Source organism: Meriones unguiculatus, chromosome 9 (genome assembly GCF_030254825.1).
Source record: "Meriones unguiculatus strain TT.TT164.6M chromosome 9, Bangor_MerUng_6.1, whole genome shotgun sequence".
NCBI classification, from domain to species: Eukaryota; Metazoa; Chordata; class Mammalia; order Rodentia; family Muridae; genus Meriones; species Meriones unguiculatus.
The window spans coordinates 50290344-50314602 of NC_083357.1; the positions used below are offsets into that span (position 1 = coordinate 50290344).

Below are 24259 nucleotides of genomic sequence, written 5' to 3' on the forward strand. Positions count from 1 at the left end.
CTTGATCCCAGTACTACATAAATCAAGCAAGGTAGGGTAGGTCTGTAATCCCAGCACAGGGAGGTAGAGGCAAGAGGATAAGAAATTCATGTTCACCTTTAGCTATGCAGCAAGTTCAAGGTCAGGCTGGCTACATGAAATTCTGTATCTAAAAATAAAAAAAATAAGAAATAAGAAAAGAAAAAAAGTCTGGCAGGAGGAGATGGAGAGAGCCTGCTTTAGCCATCAAGGCATTAGTTAGAAAGTGACTTCAATTGTGTTTGTGTGTGTGTGTATACATGCATGCTCATCTGTATACTTGTGTGCTCATGAAGATGCAAGCCAAAGGCTGTCATCAGGCACCTTCCTCCATCACAGCTACCTTACTTACTTAAGTGACTTTATGTGTGTGTGTGTGTTTGAGTACATGAACTATGTGTGGAGGTCAAAGGAGAACTTCCATGACTCGGTTCTCTCTTCCACTATGTGGGTTCCAGGGATTGAACCTATCCAGTCATTAGTTTAGAGGCAAGCACCTTTACCACTGAGCCATCTCACGGGCCCTCCAGCTTTTCTTTCGTTTATTCTATTAAAAAATGTAGATGAGGGTTTCTGTTCCTGTGTGTCTGTGCATCACATCAGGCCTGGCGCCCTTGGCAGGCCAGGAGAGGAAGCGGGGAGTTGGATTTGCGCGCTGGAGTTGATCCTCGTCCTCCCAACAAGTACTCTTAACTGCAAAGCCATCTGTTCAGCTTCCTTCTGTCTTTTCTTTTTTTTTTGGAGACAAGGTCACTCACTGAGCCTGGAGCTTGCAGATTGGCTAGCCTGGCCAGGCGGCAACTCGAGGTCCCCACTGTGTCCGCCTTCCAGCTGCAGTTCTGAGGTTTGGTTTCCTTATCATTTGTAACCTAACAAAACTAAACTCTCAAAGCCTTTCTCCAAATCTCCAGGTTTGAGCCTCGGTACAATATTTAATTATTTTTAGCAACAGTGGTTTATTTGAGCTAATTAGTTTTAAAGGGCAATTCTGTTTGTTTTTTTTTTTTTTACATTTTCTTTTCAGATAGAGTCTCATGTTCCATGCTGGCCTCTAACTCCCTATGTTCTGGAGGATGACCCTGAATTCTGATTCACCTTCCCCACCTGGGAGACTGGCCACGGATGCTGATCTGTACAGCGCTGGTAACAGAACACACCAGGCAATCTTTGGTTACTTGAGTTACACCTCTAGCCCTCCCGCGACATCTTTAAAGATGCTTCTTGGTTGGAAGGAGATGGGGAAGGTGAGGTGGCTCAGTGGTTGAGTAGTTGCTAATGGCAAGGACTTAAAATCCCACCAATCCTCACTCTGGAGATCCCTTCCTCTAGAAAGCTCCGCCCCCTAAGAAATCACGCGTCTGCCCAGTTCCGTGTTGCCTTCTCCTGGAAGCAGAAGCAGCCGTTCCTGGGTTTCCTCCTCCAATAATTATCTTTTAAGAGATTTACTGCCTGGTATTACTCTTTCATCCAAAGAAGCAAAGAAGAGAAGATGGCGAAGAGGGAGCAGGGCTGAAGCTGCTGAGCTCCTGAGCTCAGCTGGGGACACTCTCCTTCGGGAGCTGCAAGGCCTCTGCTGGGACTTCCTCTCAGAGCTGTGTGGTTCCTGGGCTTCCAGGTCCTAGGATACCTTTTCTCGGAGCTGTAACACTTCATTTCATCTTCTGCCCTCAGAGCTGTGTGGTTCCTAGGCTGTGGAGTACCAGGATACCTTTCCCTCTGAGCCAGGAAGGATACCTGCTTCTCTTGCCCAAGATGGGGTTCAGTTTCCAGCACCTAATGGTAGCTCACTAACCCCTGTAACTCCACTTCCATGGGCTCTTGGGATCTGATGCTCCTGATAACCACAGGCACTAGGCACACATTAAACATGCAGGCAAAACATGCATGCACATAAAGAAAAATAAATTAAAATAATAGCAAAGTTACATATTTTAAAGAATACATGCTATTTAGTCTACAATGTTGTTCAAACCAGGTCTGTACACTGCTAACATGAAGTGCTGTAGCTTCCTAGATTAAAGGGACCTGTATTCTGGAAGCCCTCTGGTGGCAACACAATTAGTGAAATCTGCGCTCAGCGTTCCGCATGTAATTTTAACATCTGCAGCTTCAGTATTCCATATAAAATTTAAACACCGAATGAACACTCTTGGTGAAATGAAGCCAGCGATTATTTCAGGAGTGACTTTTCCCGCGATTATCTGTACTTATTCACCAAACAATGTTACTTTTTTTTTTTTTTCTTTTTTCTAACAGGTCTTTATTAAATCAAACCCATCCAAAGAGAAAAGCGAAGGCAACAAAACTCTTCCAAACCTGCCGTCTCTTAGGTATGGTCTGAGTCTTCGTGTTCTTGGCACAGGGAAGTGCGCCTTCTGTCACCTCCAGCGTCAGGACGGCACGGGCCGAACGAATATCGGGAACAACAGCTGTTGGCCAGTGCCCGCCGCAAAAGAGCGCGCAGAGCGCGTCCCCCTAGCAACGTTTATGGCGGTGTTGCTGGGAGTTGTAGTTTGCGTCTGTCCGCGGTGTCTGCGCGCAAGCTCAGAGGGGCGGCCGAAACTACACTTCCCAAGAGCCATCGGAGCAGGACTGGGCGGGGCCAGTCCGGGAGGCGGGGCTCCGGCCGCGGCGGAGGTTGTGGCGGCTCATTCGTAAGTGCCCGGGTCCCTGAGTGCTGGCTCTCACTGCTCGGAGCGGTGTGAACGGCTGTGCCTTCGTGGAACGGTAACTGATGGGCGAATGGAACGGAGGAGCCGTCCAGCGCCCGGTTCCTGAGAGGCCAGCTCGGGCCGGCGAGGCGCGGAGGGCTGAGCGCCGGCGGGCGGCGGTGGTTCCGGGGCTAAGCCCGCTTTGTTCTTGCGGTCGTTCCTCAAGGGGGTGGGTGTTTCTGTCCTGGGTGACGCGCACCGGGGACGCGTTCTCGCCCGGCCGGGGGCGGCGGCGCCGCTTGCTGCCCTTCAGGGTCCGTCTCGCCTTGCCTTATCCACGCTTCTCCGGAAGCTTGGTAGCTTTCAAGAACTGTGTTTTGGGGGAGGCGGACCTGTCAGCTGAAAGTTTTCAGGGTCTGAAGTATCCCTTCCTATCTTCCTCCGCCTCCAGTGCAGACCGTTTGTTTTGTACAGATATCTTTAAAGGTGCCAAAGCTTTCAATAAGTTGAATGTTTTAAAAAGACAGCTTTATCCTTGTGTAATTAACTTACGATAATGCCTAAGCTTCATGAACTGATGCCACTGAACTTCAGGTTTTAATGTCTGAGTCCACATAACATACTCTTCTAGACATTCAGTTATTTGTAGTTTACCCACGCCTTTGTATAAGTCATCAGAAGCAGATTTAAGGGAAACGTTTTGGCGTTCTTGAGACTAGGGCTTGCTACGTAGCCCAGGCTGGCCCCAGCTCGAATGCTGTGTTACAGGTGTTCATCACCAGTGTCCAACCGTGAGTCAGTGTTTCTATACTTAAAAATGGCAGTAAGTATATTTTTAGGATCACAGTAATGGAATTGTAGCAAAGGTACAGACATTTTAGTGCTTTAAAAAAACAGGAGTGTGTGTGTGTAAAGACAATGTTAAGATGCTGCCTTAAACCATTACACTTTGGTCTAGCAGGGAATTGCTGACGATTTTCACGTTACAGAGTGACTTTGCAAATTGCTTACTTTCTAAATTAAGATTTTTTTCTTACTCATATAGAGATTACTATTTTTAAAATCTTATTGTTATGCATGTGGTTTCGTGCATGTCATGGCTCGTGTGTGTGTGGGGGACAGCTTTATGGAGTGTTTCACCTTTATGTGATTCCAGGGCCAGCTCAGGTTATCAGCTTGTGCAGTAAGCACTTCACCCGCTTTGAGCCATCTCTGCAGCTTAGGATTTTTTGTTTTCTTAAGACAGTTTCCACTTTACAGTCATTCTGTCTTCTGGAACCTGCTGTATATCCTGGCTGGCCCTGCACCCATGATGATCAGCTTCCTTCCTCAGTGCGATCCCCGAAGTTTGGACTTTAAAAAATTTCTTAGTAAGGATGTTGAAATTTAACCAAGGTTAACTGAGAAATCCCTACTTTGCCTTTTTAGGTAGGTTCCTAATGTAAAAACAATTAGGATTCACTTTCTTACAGCAGATTTAAAGAAAATGACTATTCAGGAATTAACAGATATCGGATACAGGTAGCCAGTTAATGAATGCTACTCTTAAGGGTCTTAACACTAAAATGTCTGTGTAAACACCCTGCAGGCAGGAGCCCCTTCCTCGTAAGGACCAGCCCCTATCTTTCTGGGTGCTCTAGTTTGGTTCTCTGTGCTGTGATAATATTGACTGAAAGCAACTTGGAAAGAGTTTATTTCAGCTTACAAGTTATGGGCTGTCATCCGGGGAAGCCAGGGCAGGAACTGCAGGCAGGAAAGAGGCAGAGACCATGGAAGAGTGATGCTTACTGGCTTGATTCATGGCGTGCTTTCTTATATAACCCAGAACCCCTGCGTAGAAGAAGTATGTTCACCCACAGTGGCTGGGCCCTCCCACATCAGTCACTAATCAAGAAAGTGACCCTAATGACTTGCCTGATGGAAGCAATTTGATAGCCAGTCTGATGGAGGCAGTTCCTTGGGCGAGGCTCCTTTTCCCGAAGTGACTGTAGTTTTGTCAAGTTGACGAAAACTAACCACCACACTGGTGACCACCATTTTTGACTTTTATAATTCGATGTTTCACCCCCCTCACTAGTTAACTTTATGCGTGTGCACCACTTGTGTGCCTAGTGCCCTCAGAGGTCAGGGGAGGGTGTTGGATCCCCTGGAACTGGAATTTTAGAGTCCATCATGTGGATCCTAGGACTTGAACTCCAATCATTTACTGCTCTTGCACTGAGCCACCGAGCCATCACTCCAGCCCCTGTCTGTATTTCTTATAATACACAATTGTTCTTTATGATTCACGGTATATCTTGATGAGTTTAAGGTTTTTATTTATGCGTATGTGTGTGAGTGCAAGTGCTGCCAGAGGTCGGGGTGGGCATCAGATTCCGAGCAGCTAGAGTTAGTTACCGGTGGTTGTGAACTGTCCCAAGTGGGTGCTAGGAACTGAATGTGGGTTTTATGGAAGAGCAGGAGGAGCTCTCAACCACTGAGCCCTCTTTCTAGGCCCCTGTGGATGTCTTTTGAGACAGGATCTTACTTTGTTGGGCAGCTGGCTTGGAATTCACAGTTTAAGCCAGGTTGGTCTGGAACTCATGGTATCTGCTTGCCTCAGCTTCCTAAATGCTGGAGTTGTAGGTATGGGCTACACGGTTTATTTTAGTGTAGGGTACTGAATCCAGGGCCTTGCATACAGTAAACAAGCATCAGAAAGTTCTATCTTGAGTCAGGGACTCACACTGTGTCTCCTGAGGGCTGGTCTGGAACTCCCTCTGCTTTAGTCTCCAGTGCTGCCATAATTCTGTAGGTCGCAATACTTGGCTTACTGTCAGTTTATTACAAGTGTGAGCTTGTGCCAGTATAACAGTGGTATACAATGCCTAGAGGTAAAATTGCTAGATCAAGGGTTTTGTGAATTTTACAGTTTGGGGAGGTAACTGCCTTATTCTCCAAAATATGTTATGTAGCTAAGGAATTCTTAGTAAAAGAATTTCTCTTTTTTCATTTTGAATATTAGCAGTCTTTAGTCTTTGCCAGTCCAGTGCAGGGGGGGGGGGGGGCAAAAAGAAAAGGTATATTGTTACTCTCATAATTTTTGGTTTTTCAGTGGCATGAGAGTGAACAAATTTTAATGCTTAGACACGTATTTTTCTATTTACATCTTCTCTCTATATTTTTATATGCCACTTGGGAAGCCAGATACTTGTTTGTTTGCCTCAACTTTTCCAGTTTTTACTTCTGTGTGTGTGTGTGTGTGATTAGACCTATTTCCACAAGAAGCCTAGGCTCCCAGGGTGCTCTTACCTCTTCCACTCTACTTCCACTTTCTCATCTGCCTTATGCTCTAAAACCCAACTTCACCTTCTAAGTGTCTGCAAAGCCAATGCATCCACTGTCTCCTCCCAGCCAAATGTCCTGTGTGTCCTTCCTCCTTTGTATATTTCTTCACTTTCCTGAGAACACATCTTCCTATGATGCCCACACTCTTCCCCATCTTCCCAGGGCCAGACACCCACACCCACATAAAAGAAAAAGAAAAAAGAAAAAAATATACCAAGTCCAATTTGTATTGCCCATATATTCATGGGAGCATGGTGAAACTCCTGGTGGCCAGCCCCTTAAAGAAAACTGAGTCTGCTCACCACCTCACCAGAAGCCATCAACTGTGAAGGAGCTACACTTCAGCATCTTTACCACAGTTTTTAAGGGCTCTCTTACTAGCTTCTCGTCTGAGCTGTTTTTATTGGCAGGGGAGGGGGAGTCATCACAGAAGCCTTAATGTCTCTATTCTCCGTTATGAGCCTGTAGTCATCCATAGCACTGCAAAAGAAGCTTTCCTGCCCATAGCAGCTGGTGGCAGTGTGGATCATGGACTTCCACATGGTTTCTGGCTACAGCGTGGACCACCGATTCAATGTGGTTTCTGCTGGCAGAGCAGATCACAGACATCAGTATGGCCTCTGGCAGCAGCACAGTCCATGGAGGTCCTTTGAGGAGGCTTAATCCAGAAAACGAACCATTCTGCATCTCCCATATCTTGCTGCTCAGAGTCAGGGTGGTCATGCGGCTGGGCAGCATGTTTGGGAGCAGCTGACTAATGATTCATGGGGGATGGCTCAGCTCACTGGGAGGTACTACCCTTAGGCTGGTGGTCCTGGGTGCGATAAGAAAGCAGCTTGAGCAAGCCATGAGGAGCAAGCCAGTGAGCAGCACTCCTTTGTGGCCTCTGCATCAGCTTCTGCCTTCGGGTTCCTGCCATGCTTCTCTAAGTGATGGACTTAAAAGTTGTAAGGTGAAATAAACCCTTTCCTCCTCAAGTTGCTTTTGGTCATGGTATTAATCACACCCATAGAAACCCTCAGATGGTTGTTAACAGCTGCATGTACCCAGAGCCTAAAGCAGTAGAACATGAAATTAGAAACATTAGTGGAGGAAAATGAAACATACTAAAGAAAGGAGCCTATCGTCCCTGTGTAAGTTTTCTTACCTACACAGTAGCACAGTTCAACACTAAAGTCTGATGATCCATACAGGACACTCCTATGATTTGAACCAATGTCATTTTTATTCTTTAGCATTAAGTGAGCACAAGTAATACCTTGTAGTACTGAATTTATTTTAAAGGCCAATTCTGACTTACTTTTAACAATTTAGGCAAACAGATTTCCCAAGTTTCTATTTGCATGGGGCTAGGCAGCGGAGGGTACATAGGTTCTTCCAGGATCTCCAGAGTTTGGTAGAGTGTGAGTGAACGTGATAGCAAACCACCGTTAATCCTGAGGGCCATCTGCAGTACAGACGGGCTGCCAGTGGCTGAGGAGTTGTGTAAATGTGCACGTGTGCAAATGCCCCAGCAGGCAGGCGAAGCTGTGGGGTGCGAGGCTGATGACCCTTGGTTCCATGCTCACTGCGCAAAGAAGCAAGTGTGTAGTGCTTCAGGGTGTCTAAGATCCTACAGTTTTAGGTCAACTGATCTAGTGCTTATGTATCTTAGTAGTTGAATGATTAGATCAGAGGTGTCTTGAAGTTTCTGATCTACTTAGCTTAGATTTTTGGAAGCAAAACTCAAACCAACTAAGCTGCTTAGTTGCTTTTTTTTTTCATTAAAAAATGTCTATCTCTATTCATCGATCGTGTGTGTGTGTGTGTGCATGTTTACATATGTGCTGTGCATGAATGTTGAATTCACAGGACAACTTGTGTGAGTTCTCTTTTTCTACCATGTAGCAACTGGGGATTATGTCCTCAGGCTTGGTTGGCAAGCACTTATACCCACTGAACCAATTTGTCATTCCCTGCTAAAGTCTTTTGTGGGATTAATGTTACTTTTTGGGCTACTTTGACGTAAAGCATCTATAATAGTTGTAATGAATACTTTTTGTTGGCTTTCTTTTTTACAGGTGTTGGAAGACAATAGGTATTCTGGATCTCTCATTGTTTAGATAAGAACATTAAATTAAAATGTTCCTGATGCCAACCTCTTCAGAATTAAACAGTGGGCAGGACTTTCTAACCCAGTGGATGACCAGTCCTTCTCGGGCTGGGGTCATAGTAAATCAAGGATTTCCTATTCTGGAAGCAGACGAGAAGCAAGCAGCTACAAATGTTTCCACCAGCTTCCCTGTTAAAGCCATCCACTTTTCGAATAGCTTCAGCATTAGTAGTGAAGAGGATTCATTTCGTGAAGAACAGAAGTTGGAGGCTGGAGGACCTTATAAACTACATTCAGAAAACTCTGATGCTCACATAGTCTTTCCTTTAATTAAAAAGGAACCAACATTGACATGTCAGGATACTCCTGGATACCAGGAGGATAACAAAAATGACTTTATGCCTGATCTTGCGAGTGAACTCAAAGAAGTGGCTAATAAAAACCCGCTTTTTAAAAAACTAGAACAGGTAGGTTGGCCTCAGGTATTTGTATTGTTACAGGCATTGAATGATTGGTCATCTTGCTTCCTCTTTACTCTGAATTCTCAAAATCCCACAATTTTGTTTTCTAATGTGAAATATTAAGGTATGTTTGGTATAAATATACATCTACAGAACGTAGCAATTAAGATAAATTCATGGTTTTAAATTGCCCCATCATTTGGTAAAAGTTAAGTTAGAAATGGCTGTTTAAGCTAGGCATGGTGGCATAGGCCTGTAATCCCAGCACTTGGAGAGGCAGAGGCAGGTTGATCTCTGTGAGTTCAAGGGCAGCCTGTTCTACAAAGCAAGTCCAGGACAGCCAGAGCTACACAGAGAAACCCCATCTCTTAAAAAAAAAAATTGAAAAGAATGGGTTGATCAAATATTAGAAAGTAGTTCTGTCCTGGAATATTCTTAGAAGACTCAAAGGAGTTGCTCCCCCTATTTTTTATTTGAGATACTGACATGACTTCCTTTACAAGAAATGAGATTTTAGTGTTTTCGTAGCAGATTTTATTGATTGGGGATCTTTCTCTGAGATTGTTTACCAGGGAGAATGAAGGTAAGATAGATGGTAAGCCGTGTCAGGAAGTGTAATCCAACTTTGATTTCACACTTACAAAGCTGAAAGAACTACAGCAAAAGAAGCAGGAGCAACTGAAGAGGCAGCAGCTGGAGCAACTGCAGAGGCTCATGGAGGAGCAAGAGAAGCTGCTTGTCATGGTGTCTGGGCAGCACGTGTTTCCAGGTATGATCTGCCTACACACAGCCATCAGCAATACAAGGAGACAGGTCGAGTGTGCTTCTCACCTTTAATTGTTTGGTTTTTTTCTACGCTCCTCTGTATAGAATGATGGAGTAAAAACACTGGGACCAGAGAGGTGCGCCAGCAGTATGGAGTGTATGTGTCATACTTAAAGGCATTCTCACAGTTGCATAGTGCTGGGGGCTGAGCAGGGCCTTACACATGCTCAGCATGTGCTCACTGAGCTACATCCCCAGCTAGTACTCATTGATTTGGGGGTAAAAAACTTAGTAGAAGGAACACTAAGTTATATACAGAGTTACTGGTATCCAGTTGCTGGCTGGTGCATGGAAACTCTGCAGGGCTACAGGGGTAAACTGTAGGAACCATTCTGCCTGGCTGAAGCGCTGTGTGTTCTAGGGTAGTAGGTGCCGGTTTCTCTTGTGTGCTGCATCTGTTAACAGAAAGCATCAGGAGCTTCCTGGAGAAAACAGTGTTGAAATCTGATCTGCAGCAGTGGGTTGAGAGCTTCTCTGACCACATTCCATAGTGACAAACACATTTTCAGTCCTGGTTCAGGACAAGCAAATTCCATATTGTTAGTGCTTATTACTATGCCTGGTGTGAGTATCAGGGATGTTTTCTGTTTTGCCTGTGTCTCCGAAATGCTGAGACTACAGGAGTAGAACACCTGTGCTGTTTATTCAGTATTGGAGACTGAACCCAGGGCTTCATGCATGCCACGCAAATACTCTATCAGTTGGCTATCCCCAGCCCTACTTGTGTAAATTTTCATCTGAGAATAACAGTAGATTGTTTCATAAATTGTAAGCAGTGATTGCTTCTTGGCACTACCCTATGAGAGACATACTTCAGAGGTTCAGGAAGGGCCTTTTCTGTTCCATGACCATTCTGGACACTGCGAGTACAAAGAAGACATTGGCAGTAAGTGTGTTAAATGACGGTGTCAAGGGTGGCTGGGTAGAAGAGGAGTGGGTGGTATATATATATGTCTATATATTTCTCTCTCAATACATATATAAAAGAAGTCATAAATGTGTGTGTGTTGGCTTCAAACTCAGAGCTCTGCCTGCCCCTGCACCAAGTGCACAGCACATTTAGCTCATCTTAAACTAACTGAATAGTCTATAATTGCTTTGTGGAGTCCATAAACACTCAAGGTGATCTAATACTAGGCTGTGCTGCTTTTTGCTGTAAAGTACACATGGTAGAGTGACACGAGCAGACAGCAGTTCCTGTGCAAGAACTAGCCCTGTTCAGTTTGGAATACTTGGCTTTCACACAATGGAATTCTGAATTTTCTTAATTTGACTTTTATGTTTTGGTGCTGGATATTGGACCCAGAGCCCTGTGCTTGCTAAGCATATACTCTGTTGCTGAATCAGCTTTCAGACTTTGTGGTCTCAAGACCCAAAGTCTATCTTACAGTGTTAGTCAGCCCTCCATCGCTGTGATAAACAGTGCAGAAAGAACTGTTTTCTTGGCTCATTGTTCTGAGGTTTTGGCGCACGATGCTTGGTCCTGTTGCTGTGGGCCTGGGGCAGCGTCATGTACTGTGGCGGGAGTAGGTAACGGAGAGCTGTTCACCTCATGATGGCTAGGAGGCAGTGTCCTCTTCAGGGGACACCCCCAGTAACCTCATTTCTTCCCACTAGGCTCTACCTCCCAAAAGTTCTGTTACATCTTAGTACAGTCACCAGATGGGGAGCAAACTTTTAGTTTCTGAGTCTTTGTGGGGGCAGTATTCTGGAAATCAGTGTGGAGGTTCCTCAAAAGGTGAAAATTGATTTCCACAAATCTAGCTGTGTGTCTACCCAGAAGATTCTACATCTTGTTCAGATTAAAGGAAGTCAGAGGATTCTCATCTACTTCTATATCCGGTCTCTGGAATGTTTTAGTAAAGTATTTGAAAACAGTCTCCACCTTTTATATGCTGTGTTATTAGGGAAAAGGAGCACTTTAATATCTTTTCCAGATAATTGTGGATATTCCTTTTTGTGTGCTAAGCAAGCCGTCTTTTCTTAGTGGCTGTTCCCAGTATGGAATCTAAAACATACCAATGCTTGTTTTTTATTTATGATGTAGTGCACTGGTCATCCAGAAAACAGTGATTCATTGAGTTATGTAGGTCCTCACAGATCTCACACTATAAGAAATTGCATGTAGCTGGGTGTAGTGGCTCACACCTTTTAATCCCAGCCATTGGGAGGCAGAGACAGATCTCTGTGAGTTCAAGGCCAGCCTGGTCTACATAGTGAGTTCCAAGACAGTCAGAGCTACAAAGTGAGATGCTATTTCAAAACAATAGCAACAACAACAACAACAAAATTCTATGTGTTACTATTACCATGAACCCAATCTTTTACATTTTTTGTCTTTTTTTTTTTTTTTTTCAAGGGAGAGGTTTTCTCTGTGAAGCCTGGGCTGTCCTGAAAGCAGCTCATGGTATTTGTTGCTAAAGACATAATTTGGTCTTTCAAATAAAACTTGTACTTCTTACTGGCAATGCTAACACACGCCTTTCATCCCAGTACTCGGGAGGCAGAGGCAAGCAGATCTCTGAGTTTAAGGCCAGCCTGGTTTACAGAGTGAGTTCCAGGGCAGGCAAGTGTGTTAACACAGAGAAATTATTTCTCAAGAAAAAAGAAAATTGACTTTTCTTTTACTAGTAGCCGTTTAGCAAAACAGTAGTAGTAGGTCTCTTTCTAGGGCTTACAGCCTTCCCAGCGATGAGCTTTTGACCAGGTTTACAGTATTATTAGACATCAGTTCCCTTCTGTGGAGCAGGCTGCAAAGTCAGTGAGAAAATAGCTAACTCATGACAGTCATTCCACTGTTGCACTAGTGGGCACACTGCCCGGCAGTTCAGTTCTGGAACACATGGGACCCAGCCCTGGGTGAGGCAGTAGATGAAGCCCTGAGCCTTCTGCCTCATCTTGTGTGCTGGGATTATAGTTCTGCACCACCATGTCTTGTTTTATGGACTGTTGGGATCAAACATAGATTTCCTTATTCATGCTAGGCCAGTACTCTTAACAGTTGAGCTGTGTCCCAGCAGCAGTGACTATTTTATGTGTGTATTCCACATTTATGTGGGCAATCATGTGGCCAGAGCTGGCAGCAGGATTTCAGGGGCTGGCATGGCAGACATCTAGTATGCCTTCCTCTCTAAGAAGTAATGCTCGGAGGCATACAGCCCTGCCAAGATGCAAACAAAACAGACAAAAGTAACATAAATTTAGGACCTAAAATGTCAGTAATAATTTCTTTACCCAACAATAGCAAAGTTTTCAGGTTAGTGCGAAGGAGAAACGATTAGTTACTGTCATCAGCCCTAATGGCATTCCAGTAGCTGAATAACCACACGGTGTGCACCTGCACCTGCCTGTCACTGGACTGCAGAGTTCACCGTTGCCATGGTGTTTCCACACATGGCCTGGGAACGACCTTCCGAGCTAGGTGTGCTGCAGCTCTGCCGTCTCCACTCTGTATAGAAAACCTAGTATAAATATTCTCCAACCTTAAAGAATGTGACATTTGTTTACTTTGGATTTTAAAGTTTTTGTACTTTTGTTAAGCAGTGTACTAAGAAGAAAAACTGCTTCTGTTATTTTGGAAACTATATTGTGGGGTGAGGGGTCACTACTGCATAAAAGCCAAAGTATTGTAGAATGATCTCAGCTTTGCTGATTCTTTTATTTATTTTTTCACTTGGAAGGTACTTCACTGCCTGATGATCAGAGCCAGCAGTATAGAGCTCCAGGAAGTTTAGCTTTGGGGGAGAAGGCCACTCTGCCATCACTCTGCCACCCAAATCCAACCCAAGACAACCTGCATGCTCCCGTCATTGTACCCGATGAACAAAGCAATTTCTGTAAAGCTACTCAACCAGATTCTGTCTTAACTTCAAAAAATGCTTCTGATTTGTTTTATGAGTCACAATGTCAAGAAGCACATGTGAAAAAAAATGACTTAAAGGAAGAAAACCCTAACCATCCTTCAGGTGAGTCACACAGCTGAGTTAACAAGTTGTCGTAGGACAAGGGTCATCTTTCTGTATTTCCCCATCCTCTGTTGCTTTAGTTGTAAGGCCAAAAACACTGCAGAGCCACTGACCCAAAGCTGGGCCACAATTTGACATTTTGAGAACAGTTGTGGTCTTCATTCTGACCTCAGACTTCATAGATACCATGGGCCTTCCAAGAAGGAGGCAGCGTGTTCTGCATGGAGTATTTTTTTCTGAGAGTTTTGCTTGATAAACCTTTGTGATAGCTTTGGCAGGTGAGAGCTAGCCAGCTGCAGGTCAGCTGTGATATGCTGGAGACGGGTTTGTGATGGGAGCTGTTACTCATAATACTTAGGTTGTGTTTGTTGAACTTCTGTGTACAGACACATTCTTGCAGAGAATTGGCCTTACTGTTTCTGTTTCAGATGCTAACAAACTCCTGAGCTCACTTGGCTTTTCTGATAATTTTCCCTACCCTCTCTTCTGTGCACGTTTATGTGTGTGTGTGCAAGAAAGAGGGTGAGAGAGGCAGAGGAGGAAGGGAGAGACAGACAGATGGGGGAGGGCAGCAGGTGGGCTGGGAATAGAATCTAGAACATTACACTACTAGGTGAGTGCTCCACCACTGTGATATACTCCTCTAGCTAATCTTTTTTTTTTTCTAAGATTTATTTATTATTTATACAACATTCTGCTTGTACATCAGATGTTACTATATATAGATGGTTGTGAGCCACCATGTGGTTCCTGGGGATTGAACTCAGGACCTTTGGAAGAGCAGTGTGTTCTTAACCTCTGAGCCAGCTCTCCAGCCCCAGCTAATCCTTTTTAATGTACATGAATGTGTATGGCATGTGTGTGCACATGGAGGCTTGATGTTGATGCTGGGAATCATCCTCCATTTCTCCTCCAGCTTACTCATTATGGCAGCCTTAGTCATACCCACACTCTCCAGTGTGGCTTGCCCTGGGGACTGCCTGTCTGCCTTCTGTGGCTGGAATTATCACCCATGTCACCATGGCCACCTAGCACTTACGGGGAGAGGGGCTCTGGGGCTCCAGATTCTAGTCCTCATGCTAGCCTGGCGAGAGCTTTAATTACTGAGCTGTGTCCTCAGTCCAACCAGTCTTAAAAAGGAACAACCAAGCTCCTTGTCCCCCTTTTGCTTTACATTTTTGAAATTATGAATATCATATAGTAGTGTGTTCTTTTTCTCCTTAACATGAAAATTTCTAACAGTATGCTCTCCATCATCATCATTATTAGAATAACCATCAGATATGACAACCATTTAATACTTTTTGTGGAGAGTCAACATTATTTTCATAATTTCCAAAATGTAAATTTGTTTTCATGAATTTTTTGTAATTTATATTACAGATAAAAAAACAGATAATAAAGTGTCTATACTTAGCATTTAGAATTGGGCCCCCTTTTGCCTACTGCTTTCTTCCCAACCTAGAGTAACAAAGGGACAGGTCAAATACCCTGTCCTTTTTTTTTGTTTTGTTTTTGTTCTTTTGAGACGGTTTCTCTGTAGCCCTGGCTGTCCTGGAACTCTGTATCTGTCTCCTGAGTGCTGGGACTAAAGGTGTAGAACACCACACATGGCTTCTTTCCTTCCTTTTTGCACAATGTACTTTCTTTACTTTTCATTTTGGAAAATTTCAAATATCCAGAAAAATGGAAAGACTACTGATTATGGGGTTACTATACTGCCATATTTACATTATTGATACATGTATGAATATGCATCTATTTATAAACCCGTGGCTATATATACATATAATGATATACATATAATGTATATCATTTGCTGAACTCTTTCATAGTAATAGTCAGGCATCATGTGCTCTATTTCAAGTATTTTATTGTATATGAAGTACAAACTAGAATGTATGTCTAACTATATTTTTATTATACATAAGAAAGTTAATATTTCAGCCTACTGGGGAATTTCTTTTATTTACTCCCAAATTGTCCTTTACAGCTTGTTTCATGCATGTGAGCATTTGTTTGCATATATATGTGTGCCACGTGCAGATCTATGGCCTGAGGAGGCCATAAAAAGGCACAAACTAGAATGTATGTCTAACTATATTTTTATTATACATAAGAAAGTTAATATTTCAGCCTACTGGGGAATTTCTTTTATTTACTCCCAAATTGTCCTTTACAGCTTATTTCATGCATGTGAGCATTTGGTTGCATATATATGTGTGCCACGTGCAGATCTATGGCCTGAGGAGGCCATTAAAAGGCACGGGATCCCCAGACCTGTATCACCCAACTTACAGGAGGTTATAAACTGCCATGTGGGTTCTGGGAACCAAACCCAGGTCTTCTGCAAGAGCAGGAAGTGCTCTTGACTGAAGAGCCATCTTTCTAGTCCCTAAAGGTGGTTTTTTAAAAATGAGGATCCAATCAAGTTCCTACATTACCTTTTGTTATTGTAACTCTATAAACCTTTTGTTTGATTTTCAAGGCAGGGCTTCTTTGGAACTCACTCTGTAGATTAGGCTGGTCTCAAACTCAGAGATCTGCCTGCCTCTGCCTCCTGAATACTAGGGTTAAAGGCCCCTGCCCAGCAAACATCCCTACTTTTAAAAGGACAATTTCTTAAAGAATGTCCTGTATCTTAATTGTAGTTTTATAATTTTTCTTTATCTTATTAAAACATCCTGAGTATTCTGAATTTTTTGGCATACATGTTTTTTTTTGTTGTTGTTGTTGTTGTTTTGCTTTTGAGATAGGGTCTTGCTATGTAGCCTTGGCTGGCCTTGAACTTATAGCAGTCTTCCTGTCTCTGCCTTCCAGGTGCCGAGATTACAGATGTATGTCAGCCTCCTTGGCTACATTTTTCTTTTTTAAATGCTTTCTTTTGTTTCTGTGGTGCTGGGGATGGAATTTAAGGCTTGTGCTCACTAGCAAGGGTTCTACATGAAACTAAATCCAAGGCCCCATGTACTACATTTAATTAAACGTATTTTAGTAACTTGTGATCGTCTTATATCCTAAAACTGTATTCTGCAGTTTTGAACTAGGTTGTTCCTAATCTTTATTCTAGGGGAAGGTGTTCTGCCACGCTGGGAAAAGAAGATGGGGAGGAGTCAGGAAGGGAAGAACGTGAACTTACAGAAAAGTGGAGATTCCTCGGATGTGGTGAATGCTGAAGAAAGGTATGTCTCATGTTCAGTCATTAAAATGGAACCATGTGGTATTTCTCTTTACTGAGCACTGTGTTTGAAAGATCTATGCCTTTCTTGTTTTCCCTTGAATATGCTTCAGAGCACTAGGTTGATGAAATAACCCATCGTATACTATTAAGCAAGAGACTCTGGTTGGGAAAGCGGACAGTTCAAGTAGCTATGACACTGTATTGGAAGAACTTGGTAGAGTTTTCTCACTTAAAAACAAACAAGGCAGTATGGCTCAAGCATATCTGTAGACAGCCTGGAATATACAGTGTGACCTTGACACATGCCCTCCCATTTAAAAAAAAATGTTACCTCATAGTTAAATACAGTTGTGGAGAAAAGAAAAACCAGATGTTGAAATTTCACATTGGTGTTGCAGCCGGCTGTGGTAGTACACACGTTTAGTCCTAGCACTTGAAAGGCAGAGGCAAGTAGATTTCTGTGAGGCAGCCTGGTCTATAGAGCAAGTTCCAGGGCAGCCAGGACTTTTACAAAGAGAGACCCTGACTCAAAGAAAAACAAAAACAAATAAAAAAACCCAAACAAACAAACAAGAAGGTAAATTAAAATTACAATTGTACATTAGTTTAATTAGAGAATTAGAAAATGTTTTTTTTTATTTTTTATTTTTTTCAGCTGGATAGTGGTGGTATCCACTTTAATCTTTTACCTTGGGAGGCAGAACTCTATTTGAGGCTAGCCTGGTCTATATATCAAGATCCAGGACAGCCAGGGTTACATAAAGAAACCCTGTGTCAAAAAACCAAAAAGTTATTTCAAAGAAAAAGTATCCTTTAAATAGTTTTTTTAAAAAATATCCCAAGTCCTGTGCAGAGTTACATATTACTATATTTTGGGTGCTAGAGAAGGGTTATAGATTTCCTTAGATTTTAAAAGGAGAAGGTAAATAGAGGTATTTTTGTTTAAATTTTATTTTCTTTATACTCTGTGTGCGTGTGGATGCATGTGCATTTGTGTGTGCCTGTGTGTGCACGGGTGGGCACATCTGTGCCACAGTGCATGTGTGGAGGTCATAGGAAAAGCTGTGGGTGTCTGTCTTCTCCTGCACTGTAGGTTTGGGGGTGTGAGCTCGGGTCACAGGCTTGCACAGCAGGCAGTCTGACCCGAGGAGCCATTGTGCCAGTCTTGTTTTGAGACAGTCTTACTGTGTAGCTCTGACAGGCTTCAAACTTGCTGAGATTACAGGTATGTACCACTAAGTCCAGCCTAAAAGGAAGTCCTTGATGTGCCTAAAAAGTTTTACCTGGCTGGCATGGTTACTCTCCATTTGGCTGAATGGCCTGGAATTTATGGTAGTCCCCCTGCTTCAATCTCTTGAGCGCTAGGACTGCTGACACGTGTCATCATACCTTGCTCTTTTTTTTTTTTTTTTTTTTCTTGTTCTGGGGATTGGACCAGGGTCTTGTTCATGCTCTGCTGTCCATGTTCTACTCTGGCTCCTGGTCCTTGAAAAATATTAGTTTACAGTGTAGGCTAAGGTATTTAAACTGAGTATAATGTATTCACATTGTAAGCTGAGTGTGCATAATTTTGTTTTTATGATTAGGCCCATCAAAGCTGCCATAAGAGAGAAGACGCAGACATTTGAAGACTATTTGGAAGAGCAGATTCAGCTGGAAGAGCAAGAACTGAAGCAGAAGCAGCTGCGGGTGAGCACCAACGCTGTTCCTACTGAGTGGCTGTCATTCTTCATGACGACTGGCTTTTGGAAATAACTGAGATCAGTATATGTGAATTAATTGGATTTTTGTCTCTTTACTTTAGGAAGCAGAGGGACTATTGCTAACGAAAGCAAAACCCAAGCAACCATTTTTAAAACGAGGAGAAGGTTTAGCTAGGTTTACTAATGCTAAATCTAAGTTTCAAAAAGGAAAAGAAAATAAGGCAGTGAGTAGCCAGAGCCCTTCAGAAGACCAGTCTGCATTTAAAGTCGACAGACAACACTTGCAGAGGAAAACTGCTCTGATAAGTAAAGACCTGTGTGCAGAGGCCCCCACTGCTAAGAAGGAGAAGAAGGCCAGAACCAAGGCTGCTTCTGCCTCATTCAGTCAGAAACCCAAAGTGACCAAGATCAGTACGAGGGAAAGTCTCTCTCCACCAGGACTGAAAGCTCAGGTGGGGAAGAAATGTGATGGGCAATTTGGACGCCAGAACAAATTAGAAAGAAATGTACAAGCTAATAATAAGGAAAATGTACCTGCGTGCTCAAAGCCCTGTGATGCTGGTTGCAAGGTGTGGAATAAGACACAGGTGAGAGAGAGACTTCCTCTCTCCACGGGGCCAGTTGGCTGTGTGGCCTCCAAGAGCCTGAGGAGTGAGAAGGAGAAAGAGACAGAGTTATCCCTTGACATTTCTTTCCAGAAAAAATTAGAAAATTGGGAACGAGAAAAAGAAAAGGAAAATTTGGAATTAGATGAATTTTTATTTTTGGAACGGGCTGCTGATGAAATATCATTTTCTAGTAATTCCTCATTTGTATTGAAAATCTTAGAGAGGGACCAACAGATCTACAAAGGTCACAGGATGTCTTCTACCCCTGTCAAAGCTGTGCAGCAGCAGAAGGCACATCAGGTGGACCCTAACGGTCAGAGTAACCATGAGCTTCCCTGCCATAATGCTGCATGTGAGCGAAAGAGTGAGTGTGAGGCCATGCTCTTGTCACTGGCTTCAGGGCCACCTGATGGTTTGAGGGAACTCTCCTGTAAACTTAGTCAGAAAGCCTTCCAGACCAGCACTTCTGAAAACCAGAGCCCATGGGATGCAAGTGATGACAGTGTTGCCAACAGTGACAGCAGCACTGACTCTGAGGAGCAGCCTGATGTTACCATAAAACCGTCCACTGAGGCAGGGGAGAGGGTCTTCAGCAACAGAGAGGAGAGTCCCCAAGTCTGTGACACTAAAGGACCTTTTAGGGACACTGGTGCTCAAGAAGACAAATGGCAAGATGCCGATCTGGATCTGTCTGATAAGGAGTGCAGCAGTGACGAGTCTGTCATAGTTGAAAGCCTGAAACATAACGTCTCGGAGCCATCAAGACAACCCTCCTGTCAAGATGGGAGTAAAATTGACTTTGATGATGAAAGATCTTGGACAGACCTTGAGGAGAATCTGTACGAACATAATGTTGCTCTCCGAGATGAAGCCACACATGGTGCACCCCTGACACAGTGCCCCAGTAGGAGTGAAGCATGTGTTCTGGACAAAACAATAAAAAGGAAGGTTGCAGCAGTCAAGAGGGGGGAAGACTTGAGCAAGTCTGACAGGGGCAGAAGTCCTCCTCCTCCATCTGACCTGATGGTAAAATTCTTCCCTTCTTTGAAACCAAAGCCAAAATTAGATTCACACTTAGACAGTGAACCCAAGTTGAACACGAGTCAAGACCAGCCACCAGGTACGTCAGGCATAAGGAGATGCTGCAGGGGTGTCTGTTACACTGTTGTTTTTAATGTGCACATAATGTTCGTGTGGTTTATCTTTATCTTTGGCACAATCCACTGCCCGCACACCACTCTTGTCTCTTGGGGCCATTAAGTGTTATTTAAATACAAGCAATTCTACAGCAGTGGATCTGATAGCCTCACATGGGTGCTAAGTGACTAATGAGTAACTCTGTGAGTTGCATGGATGTTTGCTGGACAGAGGATGTTGTTTCAGTGTGAAACTGGTATCGCACTGTGCTGCCACTTAGAATGGAATGTAATTTAAAAATAATTTCTGGAATTTTCCATTGTATATTTGTAGCTTGTAGTTGACTGTTAGGAACTCAAACTGAGAAACTCTTGATAAGGTGTGGACTGTGTGTTTGTGTACGTGTGTTTGTGTACGTGTGTGTGTGTGTGTGTGTGTGTGAGAGAGAGAGAGAGAGAGAGAGTGCTGTACAGTTAAATTTTTCTCTTCCCTAGACTTGACCGTACTCCCCTTTTATGGTGGCGTAAGCATTGCCATTCACTGCATGTGTGCATTCTGAAGCAGTCCACACAGAAAAAATGAGTATGTAGTAACATATTTCTACAGAGCTGAAAGCATGCTTAAAGACAACCTATGACTTATTTACCGTAGAAAAGAATTGTGTGTGTGTGTGTGTGTGTGTGTGTGTGTGTGCCCCATATAGATGTGAGTGCCTGAGGAGGCCAGAAGAGGGCATCAGCTCCCTGGAGCTGACACGGTAGGTTAAGCACCTTCGTGGGTGCTGGGAACCAAATCCAGACCCTCTGGAAGAGTAGCAAGCGCCTCCATATCTCAGTCATCTCTTCCAGGCCCACATAGGCTCGAATGTGCAGGGAGCCTGAGTGTTTGGACATGTGACACAGCAAAAACATAACTAAAATTTCCAAAGGTGATCTTCATGCCACTTTGGGGGTTTTCCTTGTATAGGTCTTTCCTATGTACTTTTACTATGATATTGACATATATTACAGTGTTCCACGTATAACTTATTTTTATCTTGTATAGACCAGATGTATTTCTAGGAGGGTAGGACTAAGTGATGGACAAACAGATTGCTGACTGAAGAGTAGAGGATTGCTGTTTGGGGCTGGAGAGAGAGAACACAGTCAAGAGCACTGTGGTAGCTCACAACTGTTTGTAACTCTTAGCTCCAGTGGGTCTGAGGCTTAGGCCTCAGTGGGCACCACACTCATCTGTACCTACCTACAAGCAGACTTACACATCTACATATAATTTTAAATGATAAAAATATTTTTAAAACTTTAGCTATTTACTTTTTAAATAGCAAATTTGATGAGGAAAAAAAAAAGTTTGCACCCCATTCCATGTGTGTGTTTGAGTCAGGGTTGTTGAACCAATTGGCCAGGCTGGCCTGGACTTGCTGTGTACCCCAAGCTGCCTTTGAACTTGTAACCCTTTCAGTTTCCACAGTGCTAGGATCACAAGTGTATGCCCATGCGCAGCTTGTGTTTCTTTTGTATAATAATAAGGGTTAAATTTTGGTTTGGGTTTTGATTAGCCCTTAAGATCTCATGGGAATTATTCATCTTCTATATTTGCTAGTCTTTTAAAAAGATTTGATTTAAACTGTTTGTTTTTTTACCTGTAATCCTGTAATATCAATCCCTTGTTGGTCTGGAACTCGCTATGTAAACCACACTGGCTGAGTGCTGGGATTGTAGGCATGCCGCAGTCCAACCTTGATTCTTTCTTGAGGTTAAACCGCTTTCTTTCAGCAAGTTGGGTCTCCGTTGGTCTTTCTTTTTCTGCTGTCTGAAATTAGTTTGCTATGCGGTATGATGGCACAGGTTCAGTGGTGAACCTTCTTGGTGGCAGTATTCACAGATAACGAGTGTTTGGTTGTAACCCTTTCCTGTAAAGTTCAGAATTCATGGTTTGTTTTGTAGGTGACAGGGTTCGATCTCAGGTTCTGAGAGAGAAAGTTATTGAATTGGAATCAGAAATAGAAAAATTTAAAGCTGAGAACACATCTTTAGCTAAACTTCGCATTGAACGAGAAAGTGCCTTGGAAAAATTGAGGTAAGTTTTTATCTATGAGAAAAGAAAACAATGACTTAATTGTTTCTTTAAGACTACATTCAAAGTTTTGGTACATTTTCAATCACTTTTAACAAATATAAATGAAAAAGAGAACACATTTCTGTTATATCAATATAGTTTTAGTTACGGGGATATGGCTTAGTTGCTAGAATGCTTTGTATGTAAGAAGAGTTTGTTTGGATTGCCAACATCCATGAACTTGAGGTCTGGTACCACACTTCTATAACCCCAGGATTTGGGAGGCGATGGCAGGAGGATCAGAAGTTCAAGGTCACCTTTAACTATATAGTGCATTCAAGACCAGCCTGGATTGCATGAGATCCTGTCTCAAAATTTTAATCATAATCAAATGAAATGACCTTGTTTGGCCAGATACATTAAAGGGAAGTTCTTAGTGGTAGATGGTTGAAATTCAAAAATGAGTCTGTAGTTATGACGACCCCAGCTTGCCTATGTTGCCACATCTGGTGGCTGCAGGCAGTCCTTAGTGCTCCTTGATTGGCAGGAGCATCACTGAGAGCTCTGCCTCTGTGATCACATGGTGACTTTCTCTATTCTTATCTTTCGCAGTCTTTTCTTCTGTGTGTCTGATTCTATCTCTCTCCTCTCATTTTCCAATGTAGTCAAGACTAGTCAATGGTTGAAGACCCAAATATGAGACCCTGAGTTCAGTCTCCAATACCGCAAAAAATTAAAAATAAATAAACCAAGAAAGCTGGGTGTGGTGGCTCAAAACATCAGCATTTATTTAATATAGTAAGACTGAGAACCTGTGATCAGCTGGAACCAAGGCATTGTGCTAACCGTATGCATTCCTAAAGTCTAAACACCCAAAGATATTTAGTCAGAACTTCCAAAATCAATGAACCCAATTAAAACCCTTTACTGACATGCATTCTACACTTACAACAGCCTGGTCATCTTGTTCTTGTGTCTGCTGTAGAAGGGAATTCTATTTTTGTTAACCATAGTGATTATCCTAGTACACATGCTGTGAACATATACATGTACAAGTTGTAATGTGCTGAGTCGTAGGGTACTGTTGAATTTCACCACTGCATTGCTGTCTACAGCGGCCAAGCAGAAAACTCTTAAGTCTAGCATTTACATCAAGTGTGCATTTGTATATTTTAGGCCAGGTTTTATGTTGGCAGTTACTGAGTACAAAAGTAATAGCATATATAAATATTTTTAATAAAATAGTCTATATTTTATAAAGTTTTAACACCAAAGCTGGACCTCAAAACTCTCACAGATAATTTCGTCAGATACTCTGCCTGAATTCAGAGGACCTTCCCATCCTATCAGTGTGTTGTGGCTGAGGTGACGCCTTGCATCCCTTCTGTCTACATAACCATCTTATACAGCACGGGCACTCTTGTGGGTTTGAGTCAGCCACTCCTTTGGGCCACGTTTGTTTCCTGAGGCAGCTGCTTGCTGTGTCAGTGTAATACAATGTCTGTGGGGCTCCAGTGATGGGAATCTACAGGGATTTCTGACCCACAGAATAGTTTAATTTCAAATCCTAGGTCCCTGGGAGATACGAAATCCTTTTCTCAAGCAAGACTACTGTGCTGATTTCAGGTTATGTATTTTGTGATTATAAACCTGTGAGAGCTGAACTTACCAACACATAGGACTGGGAGCATCTGTGTGCTAGAGTTTGCTGGCTGCTCTTTCGCCCTCCCTACCCTGCAGAGCAGAGTCCCTGTCTGTGGAATGGGGTAATACATGCAGGGGATTTTGTTTTTGTTATTATACCATTTTTCTAGATGTCTACATTTTACAAGATTTCCATTTTTAAATGAATTTTAAAATTTATATTTATTGTTTGGTGAGGTGCACACCTTTAACCCCAGAATTTGGGAAAAAGAGGCAGGTGGATCTCTTAGCTCCAGGCCAGCTTGGTCTACAAAGTAAGTTCCAGGGTTGCAAAGAAAAACCTTGTTTCAAAAAGCAAAAGAAACAAAATTTTACATTTGTGTGCATGTGTGCGGGCGTGTGTGTGTGTATGTGTGTGTGTGTGTGTGTGTGTGTGTTATGTGGGAGTGCATGTAGAGGTCAGAGGACAACTTTCAGGAATTGGTTCTTTCTGTTGTGTGGGTCCTGGGGTCAATCTCAGATTGTTAGCACCTACCCACTGAGTGCTATCACCTGCCTGGCCCAGGTTTCCATTTTCTTCTACTCATTT

The 24259-nt window shown here is 43.1% G+C and overlaps 2 protein-coding genes across 2 annotated transcripts in view; one reads left to right on the forward strand and one right to left on the reverse strand.

The window, feature by feature from the left end:
• Parp4 (poly(ADP-ribose) polymerase family member 4) overlaps positions 1–2445 on the reverse strand; it is a 94615-nt gene extending 92170 nt beyond the window's left edge. Inside the window, exon 1 of the mRNA XM_060391134.1 lies at positions 2335–2445. The gene's annotated coding sequence lies outside the window, so the exon portion shown is untranslated. The remainder of the gene's footprint in view (positions 1–2334) is intronic.
• The window catches only part of Cenpj (centromere protein J), a 41416-nt gene continuing 19589 nt past the window's right edge, over positions 2433–24259 (forward strand). Inside the window, exons 1-8 of the mRNA XM_021655044.2 lie at positions 2433–2672; positions 8057–8555; positions 9195–9318; positions 13055–13339; positions 16410–16521; positions 18107–18209; positions 18325–19951; positions 21915–22047. Of these exons, the coding sequence (XP_021510719.1) occupies positions 8118–8555; positions 9195–9318; positions 13055–13339; positions 16410–16521; positions 18107–18209; positions 18325–19951; positions 21915–22047 (2822 nt within the window). The 5' untranslated portion in view covers positions 2433–2672; positions 8057–8117. The remainder of the gene's footprint in view (positions 2673–8056; positions 8556–9194; positions 9319–13054; positions 13340–16409; positions 16522–18106; positions 18210–18324; positions 19952–21914; positions 22048–24259) is intronic.